The sequence below is a fragment of the Exophiala bonariae genome (genome assembly GCF_035927105.1).
Source record: "Exophiala bonariae strain CCFEE 5792 chromosome Unknown scaffold_31, whole genome shotgun sequence".
NCBI classification, from domain to species: Eukaryota; Fungi; Ascomycota; class Eurotiomycetes; order Chaetothyriales; family Herpotrichiellaceae; genus Exophiala; species Exophiala bonariae.
The window spans coordinates 35,728-62,343 of record NW_027042506.1 but is presented as its reverse complement, the minus strand read 5'-3'; the positions used below and the strand labels follow the sequence as shown (position 1 = coordinate 62,343).

Here is a 26,616-nt window from a genome sequence, read left to right as displayed (position 1 = left end):
ATGGCGGTTGTGCTGAAAACTTCAGCTCAGCCGTGTTTCTAGACCTCGTCGTTCCAAAGTCCCAGGAGGTCCCGAAGTTATGTCAGCAGGGCTGACAGCGTGGCGCAGCCCATCCCTGCGCCACAGAATCTCATGAGCACGAGGAGTTGATCTTACTCGGACCATAGTATTGTAATGGCTATCATCGCCCTAGTCGTTCTGACAGGATTGTGTGCTATAACAATTATCTCTTCCAACGATTGCAATGCATTTGAAACTGAACATGTACCTGCGCACCATGATAAGCCGGTTGTCAAGTGCAGGGCGGGTGTTGGAAAAAGAGGAGGACTGTTCGATTGGTGGGAGCATGACAAATCCGTGGCGTTTCTCAATAACTACCTCAGATCGGTCTGATAGAGTTATGAAATTAGCTCCCTAGAAGTGAAGGGCTCCTGCATATATATAGCGAAGAAATCGATCTACAAGATATGCTCCCAACGATTCAAAATAATCCCATTTTCTTCGTTTGCTGGATCTGAGATCATGGAAGCACTCCTCCTCAACGCAGAGAACAGATCTGCCGAAGTCAAAACCATATCCAAGCCGATACCTCGGTGGAATGAGATTCTCATCCGCGTACACTCCATTGCCCTCAACCCTGTCGATTCTCTCTATGTGTACCATCCTCTTGGATCAACTGGGCGAGTGATCGGCAGCGATTTCGCCGGGACTGTGGAATCGCTTGGCCCAGACGTGCCTGCGACTGGCGGCTTGAAGCCCGGCCATCGGGTCGCTGGGTTCCTTCAGGGGGCCAGCAGTGTCAACGACCGGCCAGGCGCTTTTGCTGAGTATCTTGTCTGTCCGTATGATTTGGTGTGGAGAGTTCCCGCCGATCTGAGCCTGGAGGCTGCAGCGGCAGTCAGTCTCTGTGGCTTGACTGCTGCTCAGGCGTTGTTCTACCGCCTGGGTATGAAGGCACCGTTCAAGTGGGATGACCTCAGGGCGCAGGACGATGCGTGTAACTTCTCGGTCTTCATTTATGGCGCATCAACTTCCGTGGGTCTGTACGCGGCGCAGCTTGTGAGACGGGCAGCCGAGGCAAGTGGAGGCAAAGTTCGATTGGTTGGCGCTGCAAGTCGAAAGCACTTTGGGATGCTGAAGGCGGAACCTTATGGTTATGATCACCTTGTGGATTATCGAGACGATAACTGGCCTGAGCAAGTCCGGACCTTCACTGACGATAAAGGGGTGAAGTATGCATATGACTGCATATCTGAAGGCTCAACGATTGTCAACACCGCGAAGACCCTGGCTGTGGGTGCGGGGATGGCTGTCGTTCGCTCACGTCAAGGTGGTGCGTGGGACACTCCCAGGGAAGAGCTCCCGACTGAGCCAATCTATGGGGCTGTATGGGAAGGTTTGGGTGAAGACGTACAGTATGTTGGAATGTTCCTGCCGAAGTCAAAGGTGTCAAGAGACTTTGCAACGGCATTTTATAAGTGGCTCTCTGAAGATGGCAGGCTGCAACCCAACCCGATTCGGTTGATGCCAGGAGGCTTGAAGAAGGTCATGGGTGATGGCCTGAGATTGATGGGCTCTGGGACCATGGAAGACCGTGAGGCCAGCAGGACGGAAGAGTGGATGAAGCCAGTCAGTGCTGAGAAACTCGTCTATCAGTTGGAAAGGTCGAATTGAAAGCCCTTTGATGATGGCTTTTCGAAGGTCGTCAGTTGTTTACCAGGCTCCGGTAGCAAAGGGAGGCCCTAGCATCGGGCTAGTGAGCGCAAGGCTCTGATATTCACTTCACTGACCGGAGTCGCAGCCACTAACCTTGACTGTCACATAAATCTCACAAAGTCTGAATTCCTGTCACCAAATTACGCAAAAGTGACTGGTTCCCAAACACGTAACCCCGCTGCAATATATTGCAATGTCGGTAGTGACCATGTAATACCGCTGCGAACATCAGTGATGTCCGGTGTGCTCTAGCACACAATGGCGTTGCGATATAGCAATGTCGGTTGTGCAGACAAAAAAACCTCAAATGGGAGTTAAACAAAGATAAGAAGGTTTTCACTCGTTCCACCGCACCTTTGGCAATGCCTCAGAAGGAAGTGGTTCAAAGTGTTTTTTTGCCAATTTTGTCGGGTCTGGCGTTCAATTCTGGCTGTGGACGGTTTATCTTTTTTCGTCGCTCTTCGAGAAAGAGAGGTAGTATCTTGAGGTTGAGGCGGCCGCCGTTACATTGAAGTGCTGTCTTGCGATGGGGCGACCGCCATTGTGTCGAAATGACTTTGGCAGACTTCACCAGAGAACACCACCTGAAATTCATCGCCGGAGCAGAAATATGAACTTGTTATGTCTCAGGGATTCAGTTTCTCATGGCACATGGGTTCGTTTTATGTCTTTCCACTTTCAACTACCATAACCAATCCGTGGAAATATCCCACGAATCGATGGCTGTCATGGTAGACTGTATTTCCACAGTCTGCGACATATTTTCTGTCAGAGGCGCTTTGGCTCCAGCAATCACACCCAGTCCATCAGGACTCTCGATCTCAGAGCTCTCCGAGAGAGCCACTTCAAGAGACCGGAGTGTACTGACCGCATCACCAACCCACTGCGATCGAATGCCTCCAGGATCATAATGTATTGATGTTGGGTCTCCATAGCCTGGTACGTACAACGTGAGAAGTTCGATCGCTCGGGATATCACTTTGAGGGTCGTCACCTTGTCCGGACCCGCAACTCGCGTGGTCCTGATCGTGTTGCACGAGGCGTAGACATGCATCAAAGCACTTTGAAAGACCACATTTGGACCTGATGGGCGTATGCTCCGGAGCCAAATGCCGACCACATCATCTGCAAGTAGATCCAGAATGACGCTACTGGACTTGACGCATGCGTTGAGGCTAGCCGCAAACTCAGGGGTGTCCGGGGGGAACGTCAATGCAGGACGATGAATTAAGACCATTGCAATGTTGGCCAGAAGTTGAAGCCACATCGTGCTGAGCTCTTTCCAACTCTGCTGGCCCGCTCCACCAAGGTGGTGCGAAGGCTCCCCTATCTCAAAGGGAGTGATGTGAGGCAGCGTATTGAAAGTCTGGTTCCAAAGGCGCAATTTCCTGTCCAGGCGCGTGATCTTGTCCACACTATCTCGGCGCTGCGTCGTGGTATATAGTTGCTCGAGGATTATCGAAAGCTTCAGACTTAACAGGATGGACTGATTGAAGCATGCTAAAGGTGTAATATCGCCTGGAAGTGGGTAAGAGACTTCTTCTTTGTTGATGTCGTCCAAGATACAATCGACAGGCATGTCATTATCGACATCAGTGTCGTTTATCAGTCTTGGGAGGCCATGCACGGTTGAAGTGATCCTATCGATGTAAATAGGGAGACCCAACCACATCATTGGCGCACTTACTTATCAAACAGATATATCCACCACCAGATACGCCGCCTCAGTTCCACAAGACCACTTTTATACTTGAATCGTCGATCATGGCGGTGAAGTCCCAGAGATTGAGCGATACGAACCATGACGCTATTCAGTTGGAGTAACCATGTACTGTGCCCTATGATCTGAATGTAAAAAGCAAATAATGATATTGCTTGGAGTGCCCTGAGATCACCGCAGGCACTTACTGGTCCAAGGAGATGAGCAGCAAGGTCGAATTTCTCCTTGCGAAGCTCATCAGCTTCGACGTCACCACGCTGGTCGATCTCTTGGCCAAGTTCATTGAAGACCATGACCATGAGCATAGCCATAACGGTGGAATAGTCGATCATTGGGGCTACAGTTTCGTCGGACAGAGTTGTCAAAAGTGTCTGTACATCTCTCACCATCTCAGACTTGACCAGAACAGGGCAGAAGCTTTCCCATCGAGCTCTGAACATCTCGATTTGTTGGACATAGTAGAGTAAAGGCAAAGATAAACGTCGTCTGATACCACTTGCGAAGGTTGCATAATTCGACATTATTGTCCCATACTCACACTCAGGACTTTTGTCACCATTGATGGTTGGCTGGAGTAGATATAGGCTATAACAGCTTTGGGGGAATTGACCATCATAGTTGAGGTACTGCGCGCATGCTTCCTGTGTTATCAGCACAAAATGAACTCCGGTGGTCGAACCGGCAAAGCGACCGGTACCAGATTCATCGTAAACTAAACGACCCATATGTTTGATGCCATAAGCCGCTCTCTCAGCAACCACGGCTTCTATTTCATCCAGTGTGGGGAAGGTGGCTGATGCGTCCATCTGAGGATATTGATCCCATGACGATCCAGAGATTTTGTGAGGCTGAGCCTGGGTTTGACTCGTCAAACCATCCAGCTCCTGTCGCAGTGCTTCTGTCGTTTCACATTCCGCTCGAAGCTTTCGCTGCAGTTCGGCATTTTGTGCACGTAGACTTTCGATCAATCTGGCATCCTCGCTAGTCGGAAACCCCCGGATTCTGGTCTTCCTTTTCAATGTGGCGGATACTTCACAGAGGACATTTGCCGTAGTACATGCTGCACAGCTTGGCTTAGCTCCATTGCATTTGACTCGTTTGCTTCGACATCGGTCACAGACTTGGCCGATACGCGATGGATGCGGGCTTAAGCTTGACAGTTCATGGTCGTGGGACAACGACCCCCTCTCATCCTGCATGATGATCAGCAGGGTTAATGTCGGCCACGAACGGTGTTCCCCTCGAGCTCCACATGGCAGCAGTGTCTATGGTGCGTCGATGGCCGCGGCTTTGGAAGTTTGTGGCCTACCCAAGTATTACCACCAAGCCGCACAAGCTGCAGCTCAATGTACTCTGGTTGCAGAATTGATGTTGAATTTATGACTCGCGGTCAATGTATGCATTACTGTCAATGATGAGGCTATTCTGAAAAAGCCCCACATGCTTCATAATGAGACGCAATTGCTGTTCAATTACGAAAAAGGAGACCTGGGATGAAATATTTCATCAGCCGGAATAGGAGCTATTCCGGCGCTGAGAGTACTAACCCTAAAAGGTAGGGATCTACAAATGTAGACAAGACATCAAATGGAATTCCCTCCGGAAACAAATGTTGGAGACCAATCTTGAACCCCAAAGTCCCATCGGCATTATTGTATGCCGACATCCATCGAATTCACAACCACAAGATCGTGCGGAAGAGAGCGTATTCAAGAAATACTCTTGTGCGGGGACTAGAAGGTGGTCGGAGAAGGGCTTCTCTTGGGGAAAGGCGCTGGAGGTATTGTAGCCGTTCTTCTTGCAATCAATGATGCTGAAAACTGTTTGCATTGGTCGCCCTTAGTCCAAGTCGAGCCTTTCGCTCCGTTCTTATTCATTTCTTAATATGGCTGTCTCTGCTCTGGATTCTCGAGTCTTCAGAAATCTGTTCGGGACTGAGCAGATCCGTAACATATTCACTGATGAAGCCTACGTACGATACCTCATAGAGACGGAAGCCGCATTGGCTCGTGCAGAATGCTATGTTGGAGTGATACCAAGTGAAGCAGGTGAAGCAATCACAATAGCCTTGAAAAATGCACAGATAGAGTATGCTTGCGTACGAGAGTGCCTCTGACATGTTCTGCTAACTCACATCTCAGCTTCGACAGACTATCAAGGGAGACGGATATCGTTGGATATCCTATCCTGCCGCTAGTCCAACAGCTGGTGGAAGCCACACCAGCAGAAATGGCCAAGTACATCCACTGGGGTGCTACGACGCAGGATATCATGGACAATGCTTCGATACTACAAATCCGAGAGGGGCTTCAGATGGTAAGGCGTGAGTTGGATACCATGGTCGACATTCTGCAGAGATTATCCTCAGAACATCGCGATACGTGAGTGCTTTCACAACTCCTTATCGGAAGAGCCCTGTTTGACTTGACTGTAATAGACCAATGGCAGGACGGACACATTTACAACACGCGTTACCGTGTACATTCGGATATAAATGCGCCGTCTTCCTCTCCGGTATTCTTCGTCACCAACAGCGTCTCGACGAGATCGCGAACCGTTGTCTGCTGGTTCAATTTGGCGGTGCGGCAGGCACGCTTGCGTCGCTGGGAAGTCATGAAGGGATCCAAGTACGTGCACAGTTGGCGAAAGAACTGTCCTTACAAGACCCACCAATAACGTGGCATGTCGCGCGTGACAATATCGCCGAGATCCTCAACTTTCTGGGCCTGATAGGTGGCAGCCTAGGAAAGATCGCATACGATATCATCATCATGTCCTCCAACGAGCTAGGCGAAGTCTCTGAGCCATTTGTTCCCCATCGAGGGGCTTCTTCAACGATGCCCCAGAAACGGAACCCTATTTCGAGTGAGGTGGTCCTCGCCACGTCGAAATTACTCCGTGCAAATGCAGGACTTGGGCTGGACGCCATGGTGGCCGATTTCGAAAGAGCCTCTGGTCCGTGGCATCTGGAGTGGGTTGCCATCCCAGAAGCATTCGTCTTATGTGTCGGGGCGTTGCACCAAATGAATTTCGCACTCAGCGGTCTTGTCGTGAATGTCCAAAACATGCACAGAAATTTATACAGCACACGGGGACTGATCGTAGGAGAAGCGGTCATGATGGGCCTCGCTCCGGTCCTTGGTCGTCAAAAGGCCCATGATTTGGTGTATGAGGCGTGCAAGACGGCGATTGAGAATGATCGGTCGTTGCTGGACGTGTTGCACGACGACGCGAGCTTGGTCGAGAACCTGCCCAAGGAGAAATTGGCCAGTTTGTGCGACCCATTAAATTATCTGGGGGCGAGCCAGATTATGGTCGATCGCGTTCTGCAGGAGGCCAAGGAGCGCAAAACAAGTAGAGGGCCTGAGAGTAGCGGCCAGTAATGATGGGAAAATAGCATCTCTTGACCAGAACGTCAATATTATTGCACAGTGCAAGTGTTGTTAAGACAGTCGCCATAGAGTGTGCTTGAGTGAAAAGAAAGTGATAGAGGTTCAGAGAATATATATGTTGCCATTGCTATGTACGAATATCAGGCTCCTCAAATTGCAAGTCGCTTCAGAAAACGTGTGTTACTAAACACCAAGTATGTATATATGCCTGAATCAGTGAGCCGCTCAATCACAGTTGGATACAAAACGATAAAAAGGAGGTCTAGGTGAAACAGTGGTGCGGTGAAGAAAGGCCTGACGGAGGCCATAGAACTGGATAAATCAGTAATCCATAATACAGAAACATGGCGAAGTATGGTGAGTTGCTCGTCTAACTAGTCCGAGCGTCCACCCAGGTGAGGGGAGACCTCGGCATCACTATCGTCATCGCTGAGTTCCAAGGCAATGGCATCAGGAAGATAGACTGTAAAGAAGTCAGCTGCACGGCGAGAAAGAACGGTCCACGAAAAGAAGGGAACGCCGAGTCAAAACTTACTGCCAGTCTTCAAGAACAAACTAAGCGCGAAAATGATGAGAAACATGCTGGCGAGACAGATAAAGACGATGCCGGCGTACGTGCCGACGGTTTTCATGTAGATGAGATTGAATACCGTTGGCGCGACGACTCTTGCTAGCGCGTGCAGTAGACCGGAAGCACCCAAGATCTGGCCCGTTTTGTCTGCGGGAATGGCCTTGGTGAGAGAAGACTGAAGAGTCGGTGAGCCGATGCCACCGAGCGAAGCGACCATTCCAGAGATGAACATGACTGCCCCGGAAGGCGTGAAGGCGTATCCAAGGTAACCCAAGAACTCGAAGATGACGGAACCACGGATGATGTTGATGTCGAGCATGTCGGAGCCTTTGTGTCCGCCGGATTGTTGGGACATGGGTCCCCGGAAAATGCGTGTCAAAGTTGGGAGAAGGAGGACTAGTCCTAACACTCGGCAGACGTTCACCGCGGAGAGATACATGCTCGCCGTGACGGCATTCCAGCCGAAGCGATACTCGGCATAGATCAGGACGATTTGCATCGTGCCCATCGCCACGCCAAACATCATGGTGTCGATGGCGGCGAGGACGAATAGGTTGCGGCGGAGGGGCTTGGTCGCTCCTGGTCCGCGTGGGCGCAACACCCATAGGGGTTCGAAGACATTGTAGTTCTTCAACTTGGTGGTTAGATCTTTGTGAGGAGATGCTTCTTTCGCTTCACGGCGTTTCTGACGGGCTAGGAGCTGGCGTTCTTTCGATAGCGACTCCGGCACGGCGAGTGAGATGAAGAGAATGTAGAAAACATGACAAGCTAGTGCCAGGTAGAAGGCTGACATGACTGTCCCTGTCTTTTTGATCAGTTGACCAGACAACATCGGGCCCAGCGCGATGCCGGTGAAAAGAGTGCCATGGAAATAGCCAAAGGCGACGTTTCGGCGCTCCGGGGGTGAGCAGTCTGAAGCGTACGCAAAGGCCAGAGCCATGCCGGTAGTGAAGGAGCCCGAGATACCATCCAAGAAAGCACCTAGCAGCATCCAGTAGACAGACACTTCCGTGGGGTTTAGCCCGATAATGATGGTGATGATTTCCATTGTGAAGCCTCCAATAGACGCACACACGAGGACTTTGACTCGACCATATCTGTCTGACAGAGCGCCGAGCTGCGGCGCCACGATGGCGGAGAAAATTCCTGACAACAGATTCATATAGAGATTGAAATTGGCTACAAGAGCCTGGACATGGTCGTCGCGACATTGTTCATTCTCCTCGCCAAAGATCACAGGCAGGTATGTGAAGTTGGGGTCTTTGGCCGCTCGATCAGAAAGGTATTTGTGGCAGATGAGGTCGAGAATGAGATATGTCTTTGGCACGATGATGCCGCCAAATGCGAGACAGAATGGAAAGAACGCTGGAAGAAGCCAGTAGATCTATATTCGGGTACCAAATTAGTTCCGGCGTCCGGTCTCTTCTTAGTAGGAAGTGGAAGTCATACGGAAGGTGTCTTCCACCATGGCTGTTCCCCAGCGCGATGTGAGCCAGTCCAAGGCTCGTGAATAGCCCTCTCATAGCTCGTCCTGGCTCTTGAATATGTCTCCCTCTGTGGGCGTTTGCGCTGACGCGGGCTCACCAAGGGGCTCGTCTCATTGTCGCGGTACTCGTCCTCCGCATCGTCAACATCGTAGTGTGTGTCGATCTGTGGACGCCTGCGGGTGTTCTCTGCGATGAGCGCCTCCTCTTGCGCCTCCTCGGCGAAAGCCTGTTCGTGGTCCATTGTGAATGCTTATCTGCGACCGACAAATATATGGATATAGATATTGGGTGGGGGGCTTCTCCGTTCCTGCTTGCGCCGATGGAGGTAAAGGAGTGTCCAAGTCAACGACGCATATGTGCTGCCAACACTTGAGAGGATGAGTCGAAGACGTGTCGCCCACAACCGGTATTGTTAACTCAACGATTCTGCGCCATTGGGATAGAAGATGTCTTGACGTAATCTCATAGGACACTTATTGCGAGATGTGTGTTGGTTTTCGGAACGATTACAGACCGAACGAATAAATCCCACGGAGTGCGTGAACCGGAAACGTGTTGCAGGACGATTTCCAGAGAACCTTGTGAACAGGGGGGCCGAGGGGCGCGAGACTGGCTCCGAATTGGCTGTTATTCCATCTGCCTGGCATGTCCCCCCCATGTGCCGGGTGCCGGGCTGCCGTCTTCGGTAGATCCGAGCTTTGATAACCTGCCTAAGAGCCCTCCGAAGGCCCCTATAAAGGCCCCCCCACCAATTTTAAGGTGCTGGCTTGGTAAGCCGAGCCTTTGGAGACATTCAATGTTCAACAGCAATGCGCTCCGATTTCAGCATTTGAGAGGCACCGACGGGAAAGGACTGTGGAGGTTTCAGCGAAATACTTCTTAGCCATATCTAGTAGTCAATCCTCTTTAGGATAACTGGTACTTTGCATGGACAATTGATGATACTCGCACTCAGCTCACTCATATAGGTGGGCAGAGACAATATGTTCGCAGCGACTATGGTGGATATCTTTTTGAAACAGAGTCATGATACTGTACAACACTGGTGTTTATGATCCTGTATTTGAGAAGACACATACTATACATTTTCCCCTACCGAACCGTAGGCAGGATCTTCGCTTGCTCTCCTGCAAAGAACTTCTTCTGCTCCAAACATCGCTCACTCTTGCATCCCTGGCATCGCAAGCCCATCTGTCGAGAGCAGCTCACACCACTTTGTAGATGTTCTTTTGCAATGTCGGCAAGTGCCTCGATAAAGACCGGGCTACCGTTCAAACTCTCTGCTCGTTTCACACCTGGGTTATTATGTGCATCTTCCTCCATCACTTCTTGATCTATCTCGTACAGTGTCTCAATATGGTCACTTGTGAAAGCGATAGGGACCAGGACCAAGTCGGTCTGACCCCGAGCAACGTACTCCTTTACTGTATCACTTGTCTGTGCTCCCAGCCACGCAGACGGTCCAACCTGCGATTGCCAGGTGAGTCGGTAGGGGTTGGAAAACTTCAGTCGGTTCATGACAGCATACACAGTTGCTGCAACTTCGGCGGGATAGGTATCTCCTCGATTTACCACACTCATGGGCAAGCTATGTGCCGAGAACAGGAGGACGACATCTTTTCGGCGGTCTTCTGGGTATTCTGCCAGTTTCGCTTCGATATTTTGCGCAAATGCTTCCACCAATCCAGAGTGTGTAGGCCATCGATCAATCACACTCCAGGTAATGGCTCCGGTGGGAGCCGCCTCGCCTGTCCCTCTGGGACCCTCAAGTCGGTTTCGCCATTTCCATAACTCGTTCAAAGAGCTTCCAGTGGTTGAACAACTATACTGGGGGTATTGTGTAAATGCCACTGCTCTTCCTCCCTTGCCACCACCGAATCCATCTGCCAGGAGTTGAGCATACATATGTTCCGTCAACGGATTGGCGTATCTGAAGGCAACATAGGGTTTATGAGGGGCCGTCTCAGGTGAGATTTTGTCTAATATCTTGCACATCTCAGTGCATTGATACTCGGACCACTTGCGAATTGGGGAACCTCCACCAATGGCTGCGTATTGTTTCTGAATCTTCGGCGTCCTCCTGCGCGATATCAATGGCCCCAGGTATGACTGTAATCTTCCCAGAGGAATCAAATCGGCATCTGCGAATAAACGACTCAGAAAATCGCCCACTTCATCCGTCGTCGATGGGCCGCCCATGTTCATAAAAACCATAGCTGTAGGACCTTTGGCCCCCTGCGAGTTTTGCGTTACCGGCGGGGCCGCGGTGGCCATGGATGACTTCTGCTGGCCATTGTAGGCGCAGAAGACTTTCGACGACCGGAGGACATTCTGCCGTGGAATTTGCCGACAAAGGCTCGAGAGTGAGCTATGTACCGACATCGTAGATCAGTATTACGTGGAATGTGTAGTGGGTGTTACCGAGACATGAATGAAGAGAAGAGTAGAAAATTATAACATACAAGCTGAACAGATTGTAAGAGAAATAAGGTAGTGAGACAAGGGAATTTTGCCCGTCGAATGCTCACTCGGGATTTGGCTCTGTTTTCGATCCACGAGATGATGATGTATGTAAGGACCCTCTAGTGAGATCGAGCACATTAAAATTCAATGGCCCTTCCATTGGTGCCGCCCTAGTCAGGTGACTACGCGTTACAAACGGACGCGTCCTGCCGCGTTCGTTCCGCGCTTGACTTCACGCTGCCTGGGGAGGCGGACTTAGTGACGTCTCGGCCTCCTGGTAAAAGTCAACATTTTGCTTTCCAATCCTCACCGCAACTTTGTCCACCGTAATCTATGCACAATGGGTGATAACATACCCTACCGGAGCAAAGCAGAAGGGGATGATCCGACTCGCAGTGATGAAAATGACGATGATGAGGAAGAAGTCGACGAAACTGGCTACAAGACAGTCAAGGATGCTGTTTTGTTTGCCATTGAAGTCAGTGCTTCCATGTTGAAGGTTCCATCATCTTCTGGATCGAAAAACGACGACAAGAATTCTCCACTTCTGGCTGCCTTGAAATGTGCATACCACCTAATGCAGCAGCGCATTATATCCAACCCAAAAGATTTGATAGGGATCGTCCTGTACGATACTGAAGCCACAAAGTTCTACGACGAGGATGAAAACTCTCGCGGTGGTTGGTCATTCCCCCACTGTTACCTTCTCACTGAACTCGATGTTCCTGAAGCAGAGGCTGTGAAAGAGCTGAAACGCTTGACCGAGGCTGAATCTCCTGAAGCTGAAGCTATCTTCAAGCCTTCCAAGGAACCAGTATCGATGCATAGCGTTCTCTTCTGTGCCAATCAAATCTTCCAACAAAACGCTGCAAACTTCACCTCGCGGCGACTCTTCATAGTGACAGACAACGATAATCCACATTCTAAGAACGAAAAATCCCGATCTCAAGCCACCGTAAGGGCCAAAGATCTCTATGACTTGGGCGTCTTGATTGAGTTGTTTCCGATTTCCACCCCCGACCACAAGTTCGACACCTCGATCTTCTACGATGACATTGTTTATAAATCCTCCCCGACGGACCCCGAAGCAATTGCGTACAACCCAGCATCTGCCGTCGGTGGTGACGGTTCGAAGCTCATCTCTGGATCAGCAGATGGCATCACACTCCTACAATCTCTTCTCACCACCATCGCATCGAAAGTGACTCCCAAGCGTGCCTTGTTCTCCTCCGTACCACTTGAGCTTAGCCCGACTCTCAAAATCTCGGTCAAGGGTTATTTGCTATACAAACATCAGAAGCCGGCACGGAGTACCTACATCTATGTTGGAGGTTCCGTCCCAGAGATCGTGAAAGGACATACGCAACAGTTTGATGAGGGTGGCAAGGGAGTTCAGAAGGTCGACATTCGAAGAGCCTACAAATTTGGTGGGGAACAGATCACATTCTCTGATGAAGAGACAAAAGAACTTCGAAATTTTGGAGATCCCGTTATTCGCGTATTGGGTTTCAAACCACTTGCAAAGCTGCCATTTTGGGCAAACATCAAGAACTCGACATTCCTTTATCCTTCAGAAGAAGATTATGTCGGAAGTACTCGAACTTACAGTGCACTCCACCGCAAGCTTGAGAAAGACAAATTGTTTGGATTGACCTGGTTTGTTCCACGAAAAAATGCCACTCCTGTATTGGCGGCACTTTTGCCGACAGTGGCCTCGATGGGAAAGGATGACCAGACAAACCCTGCGGCTATCTCTGCATCAGGGGCTCCGCAGGGGCTGCATCTGATTCCGCTACCATTCGCAGACGACATCCGACAAAATCCTCCATCCACTAACAAGACCCCTTTGCAAGCTCCAGACATGCTCGTGGATGCTATGCGGCCGATCATTCGTAAGTCTTTCCCACCTCTATCAAATGAAATGTCCCCTACTTGTGATGAGAATTTTCTGACAATACGCAACAGAACAATTAAACCTCCCCAAAGCAATCTATGACCCATCGAAATACCCCAATCCGAGTCTACAATGGCATTACCGCATCCTCCAGGCCTTGGCACTAGATGAGGAAGTGCCAGACAAGCCAGAAGACAAGACAGTGCCAAAACACAAACAAATCGACAAGAGGGTGGGAAATGAGGCAATTAAATGGGGTTCTATCTTGGAAAGAGTGTTCAAGGAGCATCAAGCGGAAAACCCAGACACGGTCCCTACAGGCTCGAAGCGGCCGACACCCAACCCTAAATCAGCAGACCCTGCCACAGGGAGTAAAAAGGTCAAGGCTGAGGGAGGAGACGGGAACAGCGAAGCTCTCATCAGACAACGCTGGGAGCAGGGCAAATTAGGAAGCTTGACTGTAGCCCAACTTAAGGACTTTGCTTCGGCCAAGGGGATTTCCGTTGCAGGAAAGAAAGCAGAAATTGTGGACCAGATTGAGGGTTGGTTGGAGAGGAAGTAGTGAGCCGAGGGTTCATCATGATGTATGAGTTTCTAGTGACCAGAGATACCCAAGTTGTAATATTACAATGGCCTTTCGCGGCTTGAGCAATGATGATAGTGAAGAAGAAGATGTGCGGCTAATCATTGCAATCCCAATCAAATTCCCCGGAAGGGAAGACTGACACTGCACCCAAGATCGGCTGCGTTTATAATTGATCTCCATTCCATTAGACGATTTCCGTACTTCATGGGATCACAGTAGTAACCTCGTAGGAACGCTTTTACAGGAACGTTGGTTTTTTGCGTTGTTCAATATGGAAAAAAGAAGAAGAAGAAGAAGAGAGGAAGAAGGCTGCGAACAGACGAGGTTGAAAAAGAGCGAAAAAAAGCCACTAGCGTATCACGTGAAACTTCCGGCTGAATTTCCGGATTCGATCAAAGCAAAGGCACATGCTCCTTCCCTATCGCAATCTGAACGCCCCAAAAGCGGCAACTACGACCAAATGACGTGCATAGACCAGGACCCTCCCTAAGGTTTCATCGTCAATTAATTGGTGTACCAGCACCATACGTTCAATCCGCCATTTCAACCATGCTTTATCTCATGCGTTTTCGCTCAACGACTTTCTCTGGCCACACAAGGCCCTTTTCATGGCTCTTGATGTTCATCTAGCTTCATCGCTTTCTTGTTCACCCTCATCTCTTGCCAGTCTTGGATTTCCAGGCTGTTGTGTATCATGGCGAGAGTCCCTTTTATTGGAAGACTGTTTTGGTGAGTGCCAGTAAATGGGAGGGCAGAAGACTACAAACTCTTGGATATACTGACAGCCCGGTTAGGCGCGAGTATCTTGCCTTGGTTGGATCCCTAATTCTCGTTTCACTCGAAGTCTTTGTTCGCATTATTACCCTTGGACTACGTACGAATCTATTCCCACATCAACACATTCTACCACAGAGACTAACGAATTCTCAGCTCAACCTGTTATTCGTTTTTGCTATAATACGTCCAAGAAACTCTTCAATCGCTTGTCCTCCCAGAAATCGAAACAGGCTAGGTCAGAAAGAAAATCCATATACAGTTCAATCGCAACCTGTTCAGATTTTACAGAACTCTGTGGGTTGTTCGGATACTATGCCGAGGAACATATTGTACAAACAGGAGATGGTTATTTGTTAGGTGTACACAGGCTGCCTTTTCGCAAGGGTGAAGAACAGAATGGTACCAGGGTCAACGCCGGCCCTGACTCGATACGCAAACCGGTGGTCTATCTCCATCATGGCCTTCTCATGAATAGCGAGGTTTGGGTATGCCTCACAGAGGAAGAACGATGTCTTCCATTCACGCTTGCGAAGCAGGGGTATGATGTGTGGTTGGGCAACAACCGTGGTAACAAATACAGCAAGAAGTCAACTAATTATTCTCCTACCTCTGCTCGGTTCTGGAACTTTTCCATGGACGAGTTCGCCTTTCACGATATTCCAGACACTATCGATTATATCCTTAACACAACAGCACAGCCCTCTCTTTCCTACATTGGTTTCAGTCAAGGAACAGCACAAGCATTTGCGACACTTTCGATCCATCCAGGTCTCAATGATAAAGTTAATCTCTTCATCGCTTTGGCACCTGCCATGTCACCAGCCGGTCTCAGCAACGGTATTGTCGATTCACTAGTCAAAGCCAGCCCAGATGTACTTTTCCTGGCCTTCGGACGAAAATCGATTCTCTCTTCAGCTACCATGTGGCAGTCTATACTTTACCCACCTATATTTGTCCGTCTCATCGATATGTCGCTTTCTTTCCTTTTTGCTTGGTATGGACGGAACATCACTGTACAACAGAAACTCGCCGCATATCCCCATCTGTACAGCTTCACAAGTACCAAGATGGTTGTCCACTGGTTCCAGATCATCCGCAATAAGTCTTTCCAAATGTATGATGACGACGGATCCAACAAGTTCTCTATCGGCGCCAGTAATCGCTATTACAAGGTTGCGAAATTCCCCACTAGGAATATCAAGACTCCTATTGTTCTAGTCTATGGTGGAAGTGATTCTCTGGTCGATATTCGTGTCATGCTTAAGGAGCTTCCTCGACACACAATTGCAACAGAGGTGCCACATTTTGAGCATCTGGATTTCTTGTGGGCACAGGACGTTGACAAACTGGTTTTCCCTCATGTTCTGGAAGCATTGCGCTATTACTCCCTCGGGCAAAGCAATAATGGCATTCCAAAAGGTTTGGCATTGTCAATAGCTGACACAGCTCACCTGCACCGCCGTCAGAATAGTGGTAGTACAACTCCATGGTCCGAAGATGATGGCGCGTATTCTGACTATGACGGTGCCAATGATACACCACGAACACCTAAGTTGAAATCCTTTGCCCAGCAGCAACGGGAAAGACAGTACCAATATCAGAACAACAGCCGTCCGATAACAGCAAGCCCCAGTCAATCTGGCCATCCCGCCAATAGTAGTAATAGCTCCATGACTTGGGCTGAACAATTCCAAAGTATGTCAAGCCGGCACAGCCAAACCCCTGTCATGGGAGATGGGACAGACGATCGCCGTAAGGAGTCCGCGACATCAACTTCCCCAGACGAAGCGGAACAGACAGGCGATGGCTCTCAGGCGCAACCCGTCGAGAACAGGGAAGGTGACTTTGGTGCCGCCATAACAACAGCACGTGCAGTCGAAGCAGCAGGAACATCCCCTACCGTTGCACAACAGGTGCAACATCGTAGTCACCATGCTCCAGCAAGGGACACGGACACGGAGAGTGTTGGGTCAGGGCGGTCCAGCCCGAGCACCAATTCGATTCTTCCGGCAGCATTCACTTCTCGAGGCATCAAAGTGGGGAGCTCGAAGCCTAGTGTTGGTCTTGGCTGATGTATAGAAATCATAAGGATAATAACCAAGGGTACAGATATTGATACATAACATATTGACTAAGGCTCCGGTCTCAATACTCAGTTTCGAGACCGAGCCCGTTCTTTCCCCTACACTGTCTCCATTTATTCCCATACCTATGACTTGTTGTAGAGCCACCGATTCGCATCATTAGAGCAAGCTATTTTTATATTCCCTTTTCACACGGATCACGCAGAAGTAAGAAGGAACCATGATCTTTTTGTGGATATTCTTTGGGATTATCTATATATGTCTCTCAACTCTTACATCGACTCTGTCGGTCGATCGTAAAGCCATCCGTAGGGCCCTCAGCCATCCCCACACGCCACGCCCACACGCCACGCCGTGAGATATGTACTCGGACGTATATACATGTAATATGCAGCACCGCTAAAACCAAATCCTTGTAGTAGTAGTAATAGGTAAACACAACACCGGGTCGCTATGCAATGGCTCAGAAACAGAAACAAAAAACAAGTTCAAGTCGTGGGTCGCGTGGGTACAGTTGGAGAAACAGAAGAAAAAGACGGTTTGCCGGTATGTATGTACATTCGTGGGCTCAACGCCGGGGATAATCACAAGGCTGATAGGGCCGCGAGTGCTGCGGCGACGAACAAGCCGAGCAGCGGCACGGATTTGTCCATGGAAGCGGCATTACCGCTTGCGCCCGTTGGGCTGTTGATGCCGCCGGTGGCGGTGCCCGTGGCTCCGCCGAGACGCGCGCCGCCACTCTCAGCGACGACGGATGTGACGGGGCTGGCGACTGGAGTGGCGTTGGGGACGGAGTTGGTGCCGGTGCCGATCTCCTGGATGTCGTTGGCGGTCGCATTGAAGACGGTTTGCGCAAGAGAGATTTCGTTGTTGGCCAGATCGTACACCACGTAGGCGCTGCGGAGGAATGTGTCGCCGAGGACGGAGATGCCGCCTTGCGCGGGCGCGATGCCGAACAGGCATGCCTGCTCGCCGTTGGTGAAGGTCAGGGGGTTGCCACGGCTGTCGGTGCCGGCGTCGAGGAAGAGCTCGTTATACGGAACGCGGATGGTCTGGCCGGAGAATTCGAAGTCGAGAGTCGCCGAGGACGAGGCGAGAGTGCACTCGGCGTACGCGGCACCGACACTATCTTGGTAGACGGCTTGAACTTCGTTGTAGATCAGGGAGGTGATGTCGTTGGGGAGATAGGTGAGGGTAGCACCAGAGTCCAGGAGCACACCAGCTGGGAGTGCATTGGAGTTGGATAGATCTTGACCGTTGATTTTCAAACCGGTCAGCGCGACGACGAGTTCGTAATATCCGCCATAAGTCTGAATCACGGGTACCGTTGCCAGTGACCCTTGGTACTTTGCGGTGTTGACGCCGCCGAACAAGATTTCGCCGGTTGAAGCGTCGAGGTCGTTGAGCCATAGACTGTAGGCATTTGATCGTATGTGACCAGCCTCAAGCAGGGCTGCGGGTAGGTTGGGGTAGGGTTGTAATCCTGCTCGACCAACTTGGACTTCATTGGAAGTATATCCGATTCCCAGAACACCCTCCTCGGAAGAGGACGTCTCGCCGATACCGAACTGAAAGTTCTCGAGGGTCACTCCGCCGAAGTGTAGTGTGTCACTGACGTAGTCGCCAAGCGCCGCGGAGCCGTCAACGTATGAGATATTAAACTCATTGTTCACAAGCTTGTAGGTCGAAGAGGCGCTGGAGGAATATGTACCACCGTTACACTGATTTTGGGACGAAGAGCAGAAGGTGGAATCGGCAGTATTGACCCAAAGGTCGGAGCTACCGGTGTCAATGTGCAGACGGAGGGCTTGTTGGGGAGTGCCTATCGACAGGTTGGCATAGTATAGGGCCTGGTCGTTGTCGAGGATCTGTTCCACCACGTTTTGGCGTTTACCTAAGCGGCGGCGTTCGTGGGCTAGAATGTCTGGGACATGCCTTCGTTCTATGGGTAATGAAATGACTCGGGCATTATCTGAGCGAGGGAGTAGTGGGATGGCGGATGCCAGAGGCGCCACGAGGGCTGCGACAGCCATAACGGCTGTTGACTTCATGATGAGAGGGATGTCGAAGCAAGCAGGAATAAGGTGGTCTGCTTATGTGTAGTGTCAAGAGGTGAAAAGCAGGAATATAAAAATGAGAGCACAACCAGTATCAACAGAAGTGAAGCCAAGGATGGAAAACGAGCGAGCCACCAATATGGATGGAGGTGAAAGCAAGGAATATGAACAGAGAAGTACTCGTAAGATGTGAGGACGAAATCGCATTGTGATGATAATGATTTAATCAGCCACGGGCGTCACTCGGTAGCCGGCGGCGATGATGGAAGGCGCAGCATGGCACCCGCCAAAGTCTGGCTTCGTTAAAGCCAAACGGGGAATTAGAAGACCCATGGTAGCCTGGAATAGGCATGGTGATCGTTTGGCAACATGCAGTCAACCGAACAATTGCAGAGAGTGGTTGGCTGGAGGGTGTGGCGGAGATGGGCAGTTCAGGGCTTTGCCTTGCTCGCCAACGGTGATGGGGGAGATGACGCGGAGCTGCGTGGCCGATGGTCCCTACGAGTCCTCCATATGTAAGCCAGCCTCAGTGTTGAGGAATTGAGGTCGTCATTGATGGTGAATCGGTCCTCCTTGGCACATCATCAACTGCGTGGCCTTCGGTTGGGACGGATGTATCATGATCAAGGAACATGAATGACAATTATCTCTATGTCAATTCATCTTTCTTCTTCAACTGTTCAACAAGGACAAGCTGACCAGGCTGAAACTACGAGGTATGTACCACTGCAGTGGCAGATGCGAGGGGAGCACAAATCTAAAAATATGCCCCTTCAGGCTTCGTTCGTTAAATTTCAGCCTGGGGCATGTGGCGATTGGCCCTGGGTGATAACTTATAAGCCACAGCCCCCTTGAAAGTTGAGAGCTGGAAGCCGGGAACGACCATGATTGGGACGCCTGGGGGCCTGGTCTTGCCTGGGGTTTCCGACACCGATCTGGTCTTGGCACGGCCTTCCATCTCAGCTTTCTTGATTCATCCACTCCATAAAACACATTCCGAGATTGCCGATGCGACGAGTCATGCTTCCATACCACGACCTAGAATGTAATCGAAACGCCGATTGATCCTGTCACGAGTATTCGTAATTTATTCTATCTCAATGACCACTACCTAGGCACTTGAGTATGTAGCGCTTTAATCAGCACCTCCTCAAAGCACATAACCACCTCCAATGTTGGTCCAATGCCGGATTGGTCGTGTATCCTCCAACTCGACACACCACCATAGAATTTCTTTTGCCTTGTCAACTTCTCCTCCCAATTCGTTGGCTCTGGCCAATGCAAGCCATGCCTCTGAGCTATCCCATCCAGTCCCCAATTTGGTCAGTGTCGTGAGGAGTCCATACGCCCGATCTCGAGCGGCGAGACGATTGAGATTTTCCGGTGTCTTCTTAAGCTCATCGTCCTTGACCGTCTGTGAGTGGCTGCTCGAGCCGATCATGTTCTCCAGATTACCGTTGGCACCGGTTTCATCGACCGAAAGTCGGGATATGTCTTGTCGATGTCTTCTGGGTCGAGCTTCAACATGCTCTTCCCCATTTGCAGGACTCCCCTTGCCCCATTGTGAGGTGGCTCCGTCAACTCTCTTTGCAAGGTCGACCTTTCGTTCGTAGTAGTCCAGCAGAACGTTGCTGAGACCCACAATTCCTCCTGCGTGATCATGAAAATACATCAAACACTGCTCATACTGCTCCACTGCTTCTCGAACCCCTGGAGAAACATCGCCTCCCTCCTTTTCCTCGCGCTCATGAGCAATTGCCAGAAGCAGCTCCCCACGTTCGTAGTAGACATCGGCCCACAGTTCGTCCGAGCTCTTGCCCCCACTTCCCCAGCCCGACTGACGAAAAGCTCGCGCTGAACTCTCGACACCTGCAATCAAAGTTTCGACTCGAAGTGCTACTTTGGCCGCCTCGTCACACGCTTCTCGAGAATCCTCAAACATTTTTGCCCTCCGGTAGAGCGTGGCAATCACCAACCAGATTTTGATCAAAACAGTCCACGCCTGTTTTTGTGCTACTTCTCGCGGGAATCGAGTTGCCAACTCTCCTGCAGAGTACTTTGATCGCCCGACTGGCAATCTGACATCCTGCTCGGGTGGCTGTCCATCGTGCTTGACAGGGAGTGGCACTTCTTCATGTGACCCCAAGTTATGTGGTACGGCTTTCAATGGCTGTTTGGCTTCATCACTCGTATCATGACCTGTTTCAGGGGATACTCCAGGAACTTCCTTCGATGAAAGCTTGTCTAGCTCTGATAGGGGAGGTCCCGCAGGGGCTGTTGACGTCGGATCCTTCTCTTTGTTCGTTGGACGAGATCCATGACCTGTCCGTTCTTCATTCCTGCTGCCGCTCCTCGACCGTGATAGACGGTGTCGACTCCGATGTGTTTGCGATTTGCCACTCGAGTCATGCTTCCCATCTCTATTGTGCTCATGTGATGCCCTGAACAAGTGGTGCTTGTGCGGGGATGGCACGTCATCCTCATCAGTGACATGAATAGTTGGCGCATCGGTCGCCTGCGTAGCTCGTGTGTTTGGACGAGTCGCCTCTTCTGGGATGGATGAATCTTTGGTCGTCCTCGGGGCAGTATGCACATCATTTGTTTGCGGTACCTTCCTCCTTGAGAAAAGGCTAGCACGTGAACTTTTCACAGTTCCCGCAGAGCTTTTTGGGGGTTGCGCCAACTTTGTTCTTGAAGTGTTATCAGGACTCGTGAGACCGCCCAATCGCCCGAACAAGCGCGAGTATAGCCCTAATAAGTCGTTACAGCTATTCACCGCGTGCTCGTGGCCTTCATTCAACTCCGTCAATGCGAGTTCGGTGATTCGGATTTCGATGATCCTTCTCAACTCATCGCCTTCCATGTTGTCAACAAGCCCGCTCTTTCGGGCCTCAAACACTTTCTTCTCGGCGACAAACGACCCGTCCGAAGGAGTTCCAAATATGATACTGGATGGGACGAATTGCTCAAATGCCGCTGCACAGCTCTGTCCCGCTGTTCTAAAATCTTGTCTTGACGTAAGCAACAAAGAAAGCAAATGCCAGAACGGTATGAGATCTCTCTGTATTCGATATGAGTCATCCACGTCATTCTCCGGTAATCGAGACGCGAGTGCTCTCTTCACAATCGCTATTGACTGGTCAATTTCTCGAGTCTCCGCAAGCAGGCGAGCCAGTGCAAAAAGTGTTTTCAAATGCTGAGAGGGGGATAGATGAAGTGAGGCTGCACGATGAAGAGCCTCGATAGCCTCGGATTGCAAAGAGCTTCGATTCTCGCTGAAAGGAGTCCACCGTGCCCATTGAGACTTTCCCACACCAATAGCACGATAGACACTATCAGCCACGACAGGCGGCAAGGACGTTTGCGAATGTTGTTCTCCATTCACTCGTCCATTCACACCCGGCACTCCATTTGCTGTTATGTCAGATACCGGCAATGCAAGCTCATCGAGAATGTCCTCAACTTTGAGGCACAAACCATATGCTTTTTCAGCCTCTGCATGCGCCCCTTGAGAACAAAGCCCTTCAATGCCCTCAGCAATCGTTTGCAGAAACAGCTCGTTGGTGTCTTGTCCTAGATCGAGTTCATTGGACTTGGCAGCCCTTGCTCTTCCCCTGTCCATCAGTTCAATATAGGTGTCGAGAGCTTTATAAGCAAGGTCAAAATCGGCAAGAGATTTGTGAAGTTGGAACAGTCTCCGGAGAATGAGTGTCGAGTGGAACGTTTTGGTAGCTGCACGATATAAAATGTCCACCACATTTCTGCCAAAGGAATTGCGGCCGCCTTGACCAAGATCAGATTCCGTCCAGTCCGGGCCACACAATATCTGCCAATTTGAGACAACCTCCTCGACCCAGTCTTCCACTGGCTTGTTTGATTCAGTCGCCTTTGGGAACTGCACATGCCGAAGGAGCTCGCTTTCGTAAGACGTCTCCACCCGACGAATCTCCACAGCCAGATCGGACGGAGTGATTGTAACATACTCAGCAGCTCCTGGCTGACCATGTAAGACCCCTGATACAAATCTGTAATATGCCCTCCACATCGCGAGATTGGACAAGTGGCCGCGAGTATTGCCATAACTAGAGCTTGCAACGGGCTTGTTCTTCACGGTCAGAACTGCCCAATGGCGAAAAGCTTGTAGTCTGAAATCCGAAATATCGTTAAACTCCGCACTAGAAGCCGAGTCTGGTGGGTTGGTGCCCAATGCCACCCTCCCAAGTAGTTGTTGCGCCCAGTAAAGCAGCTGTGGTGTGGAGACCACGAGGCTACGATTGGAGTCCAGCCATGGCAAGATTGTTTGGAATAGATCGTTACTCTGTTTTGCCCGCCCATCGTGGCTTAGAAGCATCCCCTGAATATAGACAGCCTTCACCACACATATCTTTGTCCAAGTGGAACTCGCGTCAGCAGCTGCTCGCGAGGGCTCAAAGCCCAGTCCTGGAGTGATGGAGCCTTTCTGCTGTGTTCCTATCCATCTCGCCCAAAGCAAGCATGATTTTCCTTGGAGTCCCTCTTCGTCCGAATGCTCCGCAGTCTTGATGTCTGCTTCCAGCGAGGAAAGAGATTGGAGAGAAGGTTGTGCGGAGTCGGAAGTATTGGGTCTGCGAGTCGAGGAGGATATAGAGTTGGCAACATCGAGTTCAGCCCTTGCGACCTGTAGTAAGCCTGTGTTCCACAGAAAGGTTAGTGTCAGAAAAATGGGCAGCGTGACCTATGTACACACGTTTGCGATCAGAAGCGTGCTTTGCGACCTTTCGTATTAACTCAGGCACATCTTTCCAAGCCGCAGCAGTCCGCGCAGCATCGAGCTGTTCCATATATCGTTGGCCTTTTTCATTGTGGTGGACCTACGAAGTCAGTCTTTCAGCATGTGGAAGGTTGGGATCTCAGAGGATCATACACTCATTGTTCCCGTGGTGTGTAGTGCGTTGGGGAAAGAGGTTCAGCACTGAAGAGAGCGTTACACATAGTTGTGAAGCATGGCGACAGCTCAATCAGCGCGTTGACAGTCACTGGAATCCGAGAGGGGTCTAAAAGGCACTGCGTTGACAGGTCGATCATTATATTGTTGATCTATCCACTCCAAGTCTCGATGCGCTCATCAGCCACCACGGACTCGGCCTGACCCTCGTTGCCAAGCCTTATTCTTCCACGTGACGATGCTCTCAACCGACAGGTGTGCCGATTTACTAATGAAGTTCACTAGCATCATTAGCCCACTACTGGCTTGAAGCTACAACTGGCCTTCACAAATACTATGCACCACGAGTAAACGAAACTCCTCCTGCTGCGGCGTCAAAATCCATACACTCCTTCAGACCTAAAAGCATGAAGTGTTCGCGGACCCCTCTGTTGCCTGGAGGCTTCTGTATCGCACCGCTCTTTAAGTTCTTCATTGCTTGGGCCACATGTTCAAAGACAGGTCCGAGTGCTGCAGCTGGAAAAATGATGATTCTGAAGCCCAGGTCATTGGCTTCTTTGGCTGACAGGTAAGGAGTTATTCCCCCAACAACCATGTTGAGCAGCACTGGGGTCGGAGCAAGATCTCGACACACATTACGGCACTGGTCCCTTGTGGTCATACCTTCGAGAAACGCAACGTCGGCGCCGATGTCAATCGCTTTTTGGAGTCGCGCAATAGCTGCCTCGTATCCCAGAGATTCAAGGGAGTCAGTTCGTGCGATGATGACAATGTCTTGCACACCTTCAGACAACGCCCGCAGCTCCTCACGAGCCATGACCGCCGCTCGAATACGGCTCAGGAAGACTGTCTCATCCACTAATTCCTTATTGGCAAGATGGCCACATCTTTTGGTCACCACTTGATCCTCAATATGTAGGCCGGCGATCCCTGCCCTGATATACCCTCGCACAGTTCTAGCCACCATCAAGGGCCCTCCGTAGCCAGTATCGGCGTCAGCAATGAGCGGAATTCGTGGATCAAGAGAGGCGATCATGCTAGCATTAGCTAACATGTCGTCCATAGTCGCGCAACCTAGATCTGGCATTCCAAGCCTACTTGCTGCTGTGCCGGCGCCTGTCATGTAGAGGCAGTTGAAATCTTCGTTCAATGCAAGTCGCGCACTAAGACCATCATATACACCAGGGGCCATGACTATCTTTCCTGTCTGTCTGAGCTGTTGTCGTAGCGTTGCGGCAGCAGTTTGACCCGCAGCCTTAGGAGTCTCTTGGGAACTAGGTATCGGATTGGACGCCATATGGCCGGAGTAACTCTACAGATTGTCGTTCAAACGAGGCGCAGATATCTTCAGCGGTCTAATGAATCCGCGAAGACGGTTTCCTGTACTGAAGAGAAATCAAATAACTGCCCGAGGTCGACTCGTACAGAATGGTTAGCACCAGGATGGCGCTGCCTTCAGCCTTCTTCTTTAATATGTGTAATCTTTCAGAGTTCTGAACAGGCAAACGTACGGACCGGAGCAGGAGGTTAAGCAAGCTACCATTTGCCTATGCCAACATGCTTCTGTCTCAATTTGAATTCATGGGTAAGCGAACCTGAGGCGCAGACAGCTCAATCAGCAACTGTCCCATGGAGAGGCACCACCACCTCCGAGGAGGAAGCCCGACAATTCGGCTACAGTGCCAGCTAAAGGTTGAATTCAAATCTTGGCTCCCTTGCTATCAGCAGCAACAGAGTGAGGAGACTTCATGGCGAGGGCCGAAGAATATCTAACATCAAGTGTCTAGTCATTAGGTAAGTCTAGTTGCCGTGCTAGCTAAAAGCCTGTGCGGCTTGTTCTAGACTCTACATTTCAGTTGAATAGGAAGCATATGGTAAGCCAATACGTCTCCTATTTGGTGCCTTGAACATGCTATGATGGAGGTCATTGTCAAACCAAGCTAACAAGTCACTTTGATGGAAACCTAGCATCACAATCCCCTAGAAATGATTCTGGGCTAAGTCCTAGTCACTTAAGCCTGGAATCTTGGTGACTGTGAGATGTTCGCCAGTGCTACCAATCTCAACCTTCTCTGACGGAATTACGACTGTCATGAAGCGGCAGTATTCAGATGTCGCATTTTTCCATGCATGCAACGTGCCTCTAACAGAATTTGTTGAATGTCAGCACACTTTTCTCATCAGAATACCACAGATAAGAAGCCAATTAAGGCGACGTGCCTCTTCCTTACTTTTGGACATAAACATCCCCCTCTCGCAGAGTCCTTTCAACATCGTCATCGAGAATCAATTGCAAGGAACCCTTCAACACGACGCCATAGTCCAAGCTCTGATTTCTGTGTAGGTAGGGAAGCTTGCCGACTGGTGTTGGAGGCAAGTCGACGACCTGGCAGATAATTCCTGACTCTCCTTGACCCCTTCGGACGTTGTCTGGTGTCAATTCCTCGATTGAGCCTTGTATAGCGACTGGATATCCCCTTGTCCGGTGAATGAGGGTAACACCCAATGGAAGTGATCCTGCGTCTGAAGAAGTGGAAGAACTTGTTGAGAATGGATCGATAGGCTTGAGGCATGCATCATGTTCGAAGACCGCTTTTCCTTTGGCGTCGTGGCCTGTAACCAGTCTTCTCACAGAAGGCAAGTGGTGTTGCTCTAGCTCCATTGGACCTGATTACTATGATGGACCTTTGTGGTGGGGAAAAGCGCAGACTAGTCTTGTCATATGCTTGCCCGCTGATCATCAATCCGACTAAGAGGTCAATTGTCAGAAACTCAAACCTTCCTAGTTCCCCGGGAACGCAAAGCTCACCAGTTATGAGACTCTCTGGTACATCCAAATGCAGATCACAAACGAGGCACGAAGTTTTCGTGCATGTGGCTCCCAGGCGAATTGTACAACGGCTCGCACTGGATTTTGCAGATTAGAGGTTTCGCATTTTAAAGTT

General features: G+C 50.3%; 10 protein-coding genes across 10 annotated transcripts; 4 read left to right on the top strand and 6 right to left on the bottom strand.

The window, feature by feature from the left end:
- Positions 1-522: 522 nt before the first annotated feature.
- Positions 523-1,674, top strand: LTR84_008377 (uncharacterized protein; the record flags this gene model as incomplete). Its single annotated transcript, XM_064851923.1, has 1 exon — positions 523-1,674. One exon carries the CDS (start codon positions 523-525, stop codon positions 1,672-1,674), a length of 1,152 nt encoding a protein of 383 aa, XP_064701828.1.
- A 724-nt stretch (positions 1,675-2,398) lies between these two features.
- LTR84_008376 (uncharacterized protein) lies at positions 2,399-4,635 on the bottom strand (the record flags this gene model as incomplete). Its single annotated transcript, XM_064851922.1, has 2 exons — positions 2,399-3,356; positions 3,404-4,635. The coding sequence occupies 2 exons, from the start codon at positions 4,633-4,635 to the stop codon at positions 2,399-2,401; spliced, it is 2,190 nt and encodes a 729-aa protein (XP_064701827.1).
- Positions 4,636-5,321: 686 nt separating this feature from the next.
- On the top strand, positions 5,322-6,819 carry LTR84_008375 (uncharacterized protein; the record flags this gene model as incomplete). Its single annotated transcript, XM_064851921.1, has 3 exons — positions 5,322-5,524; positions 5,578-5,817; positions 5,874-6,819. 3 exons carry the CDS (start codon positions 5,322-5,324, stop codon positions 6,817-6,819), a joined length of 1,389 nt encoding a protein of 462 aa, XP_064701826.1.
- Positions 6,820-7,202: 383 nt separating this feature from the next.
- On the bottom strand, positions 7,203-9,127 carry LTR84_008374 (uncharacterized protein; the record flags this gene model as incomplete). Its single annotated transcript, XM_064851920.1, has 3 exons — positions 7,203-7,291; positions 7,364-8,783; positions 8,849-9,127. 3 exons carry the CDS (start codon positions 9,125-9,127, stop codon positions 7,203-7,205), a joined length of 1,788 nt encoding a protein of 595 aa, XP_064701825.1.
- An 851-nt stretch (positions 9,128-9,978) lies between these two features.
- On the bottom strand, positions 9,979-11,268 carry LTR84_008373 (uncharacterized protein; the record flags this gene model as incomplete). Its single annotated transcript, XM_064851919.1, has 1 exon — positions 9,979-11,268. One exon carries the CDS (start codon positions 11,266-11,268, stop codon positions 9,979-9,981), a length of 1,290 nt encoding a protein of 429 aa, XP_064701824.1.
- A 421-nt stretch (positions 11,269-11,689) lies between these two features.
- Positions 11,690-13,805, top strand: LTR84_008372 (uncharacterized protein; the record flags this gene model as incomplete). The annotated part of the gene is made up of 2 exons (XM_064851918.1): positions 11,690-13,241; positions 13,315-13,805. The coding sequence occupies 2 exons, from the start codon at positions 11,690-11,692 to the stop codon at positions 13,803-13,805; spliced, it is 2,043 nt and encodes a 680-aa protein (XP_064701823.1).
- Positions 13,806-14,523: 718 nt separating this feature from the next.
- LTR84_008371 (uncharacterized protein) lies at positions 14,524-16,678 on the top strand (the record flags this gene model as incomplete). The annotated part of the gene is made up of 3 exons (XM_064851917.1): positions 14,524-14,558; positions 14,624-14,703; positions 14,760-16,678. 3 exons carry the CDS (start codon positions 14,524-14,526, stop codon positions 16,676-16,678), a joined length of 2,034 nt encoding a protein of 677 aa, XP_064701822.1.
- A 596-nt stretch (positions 16,679-17,274) lies between these two features.
- Positions 17,275-18,741, bottom strand: LTR84_008370 (uncharacterized protein; the record flags this gene model as incomplete). Its single annotated transcript, XM_064851916.1, has 1 exon — positions 17,275-18,741. The coding sequence occupies one exon, from the start codon at positions 18,739-18,741 to the stop codon at positions 17,275-17,277; it is 1,467 nt and encodes a 488-aa protein (XP_064701821.1).
- A 1,156-nt stretch (positions 18,742-19,897) lies between these two features.
- LTR84_008369 (uncharacterized protein) lies at positions 19,898-23,656 on the bottom strand (the record flags this gene model as incomplete). Its single annotated transcript, XM_064851915.1, has 3 exons — positions 19,898-23,415; positions 23,474-23,597; positions 23,651-23,656. The coding sequence occupies 3 exons, from the start codon at positions 23,654-23,656 to the stop codon at positions 19,898-19,900; spliced, it is 3,648 nt and encodes a 1,215-aa protein (XP_064701820.1).
- Positions 23,657-24,005: 349 nt separating this feature from the next.
- LTR84_008368 (uncharacterized protein) lies at positions 24,006-24,968 on the bottom strand (the record flags this gene model as incomplete). Its single annotated transcript, XM_064851914.1, has 1 exon — positions 24,006-24,968. One exon carries the CDS (start codon positions 24,966-24,968, stop codon positions 24,006-24,008), a length of 963 nt encoding a protein of 320 aa, XP_064701819.1.
- Between the last annotated feature and the right edge of the window lie 1,648 nt (positions 24,969-26,616).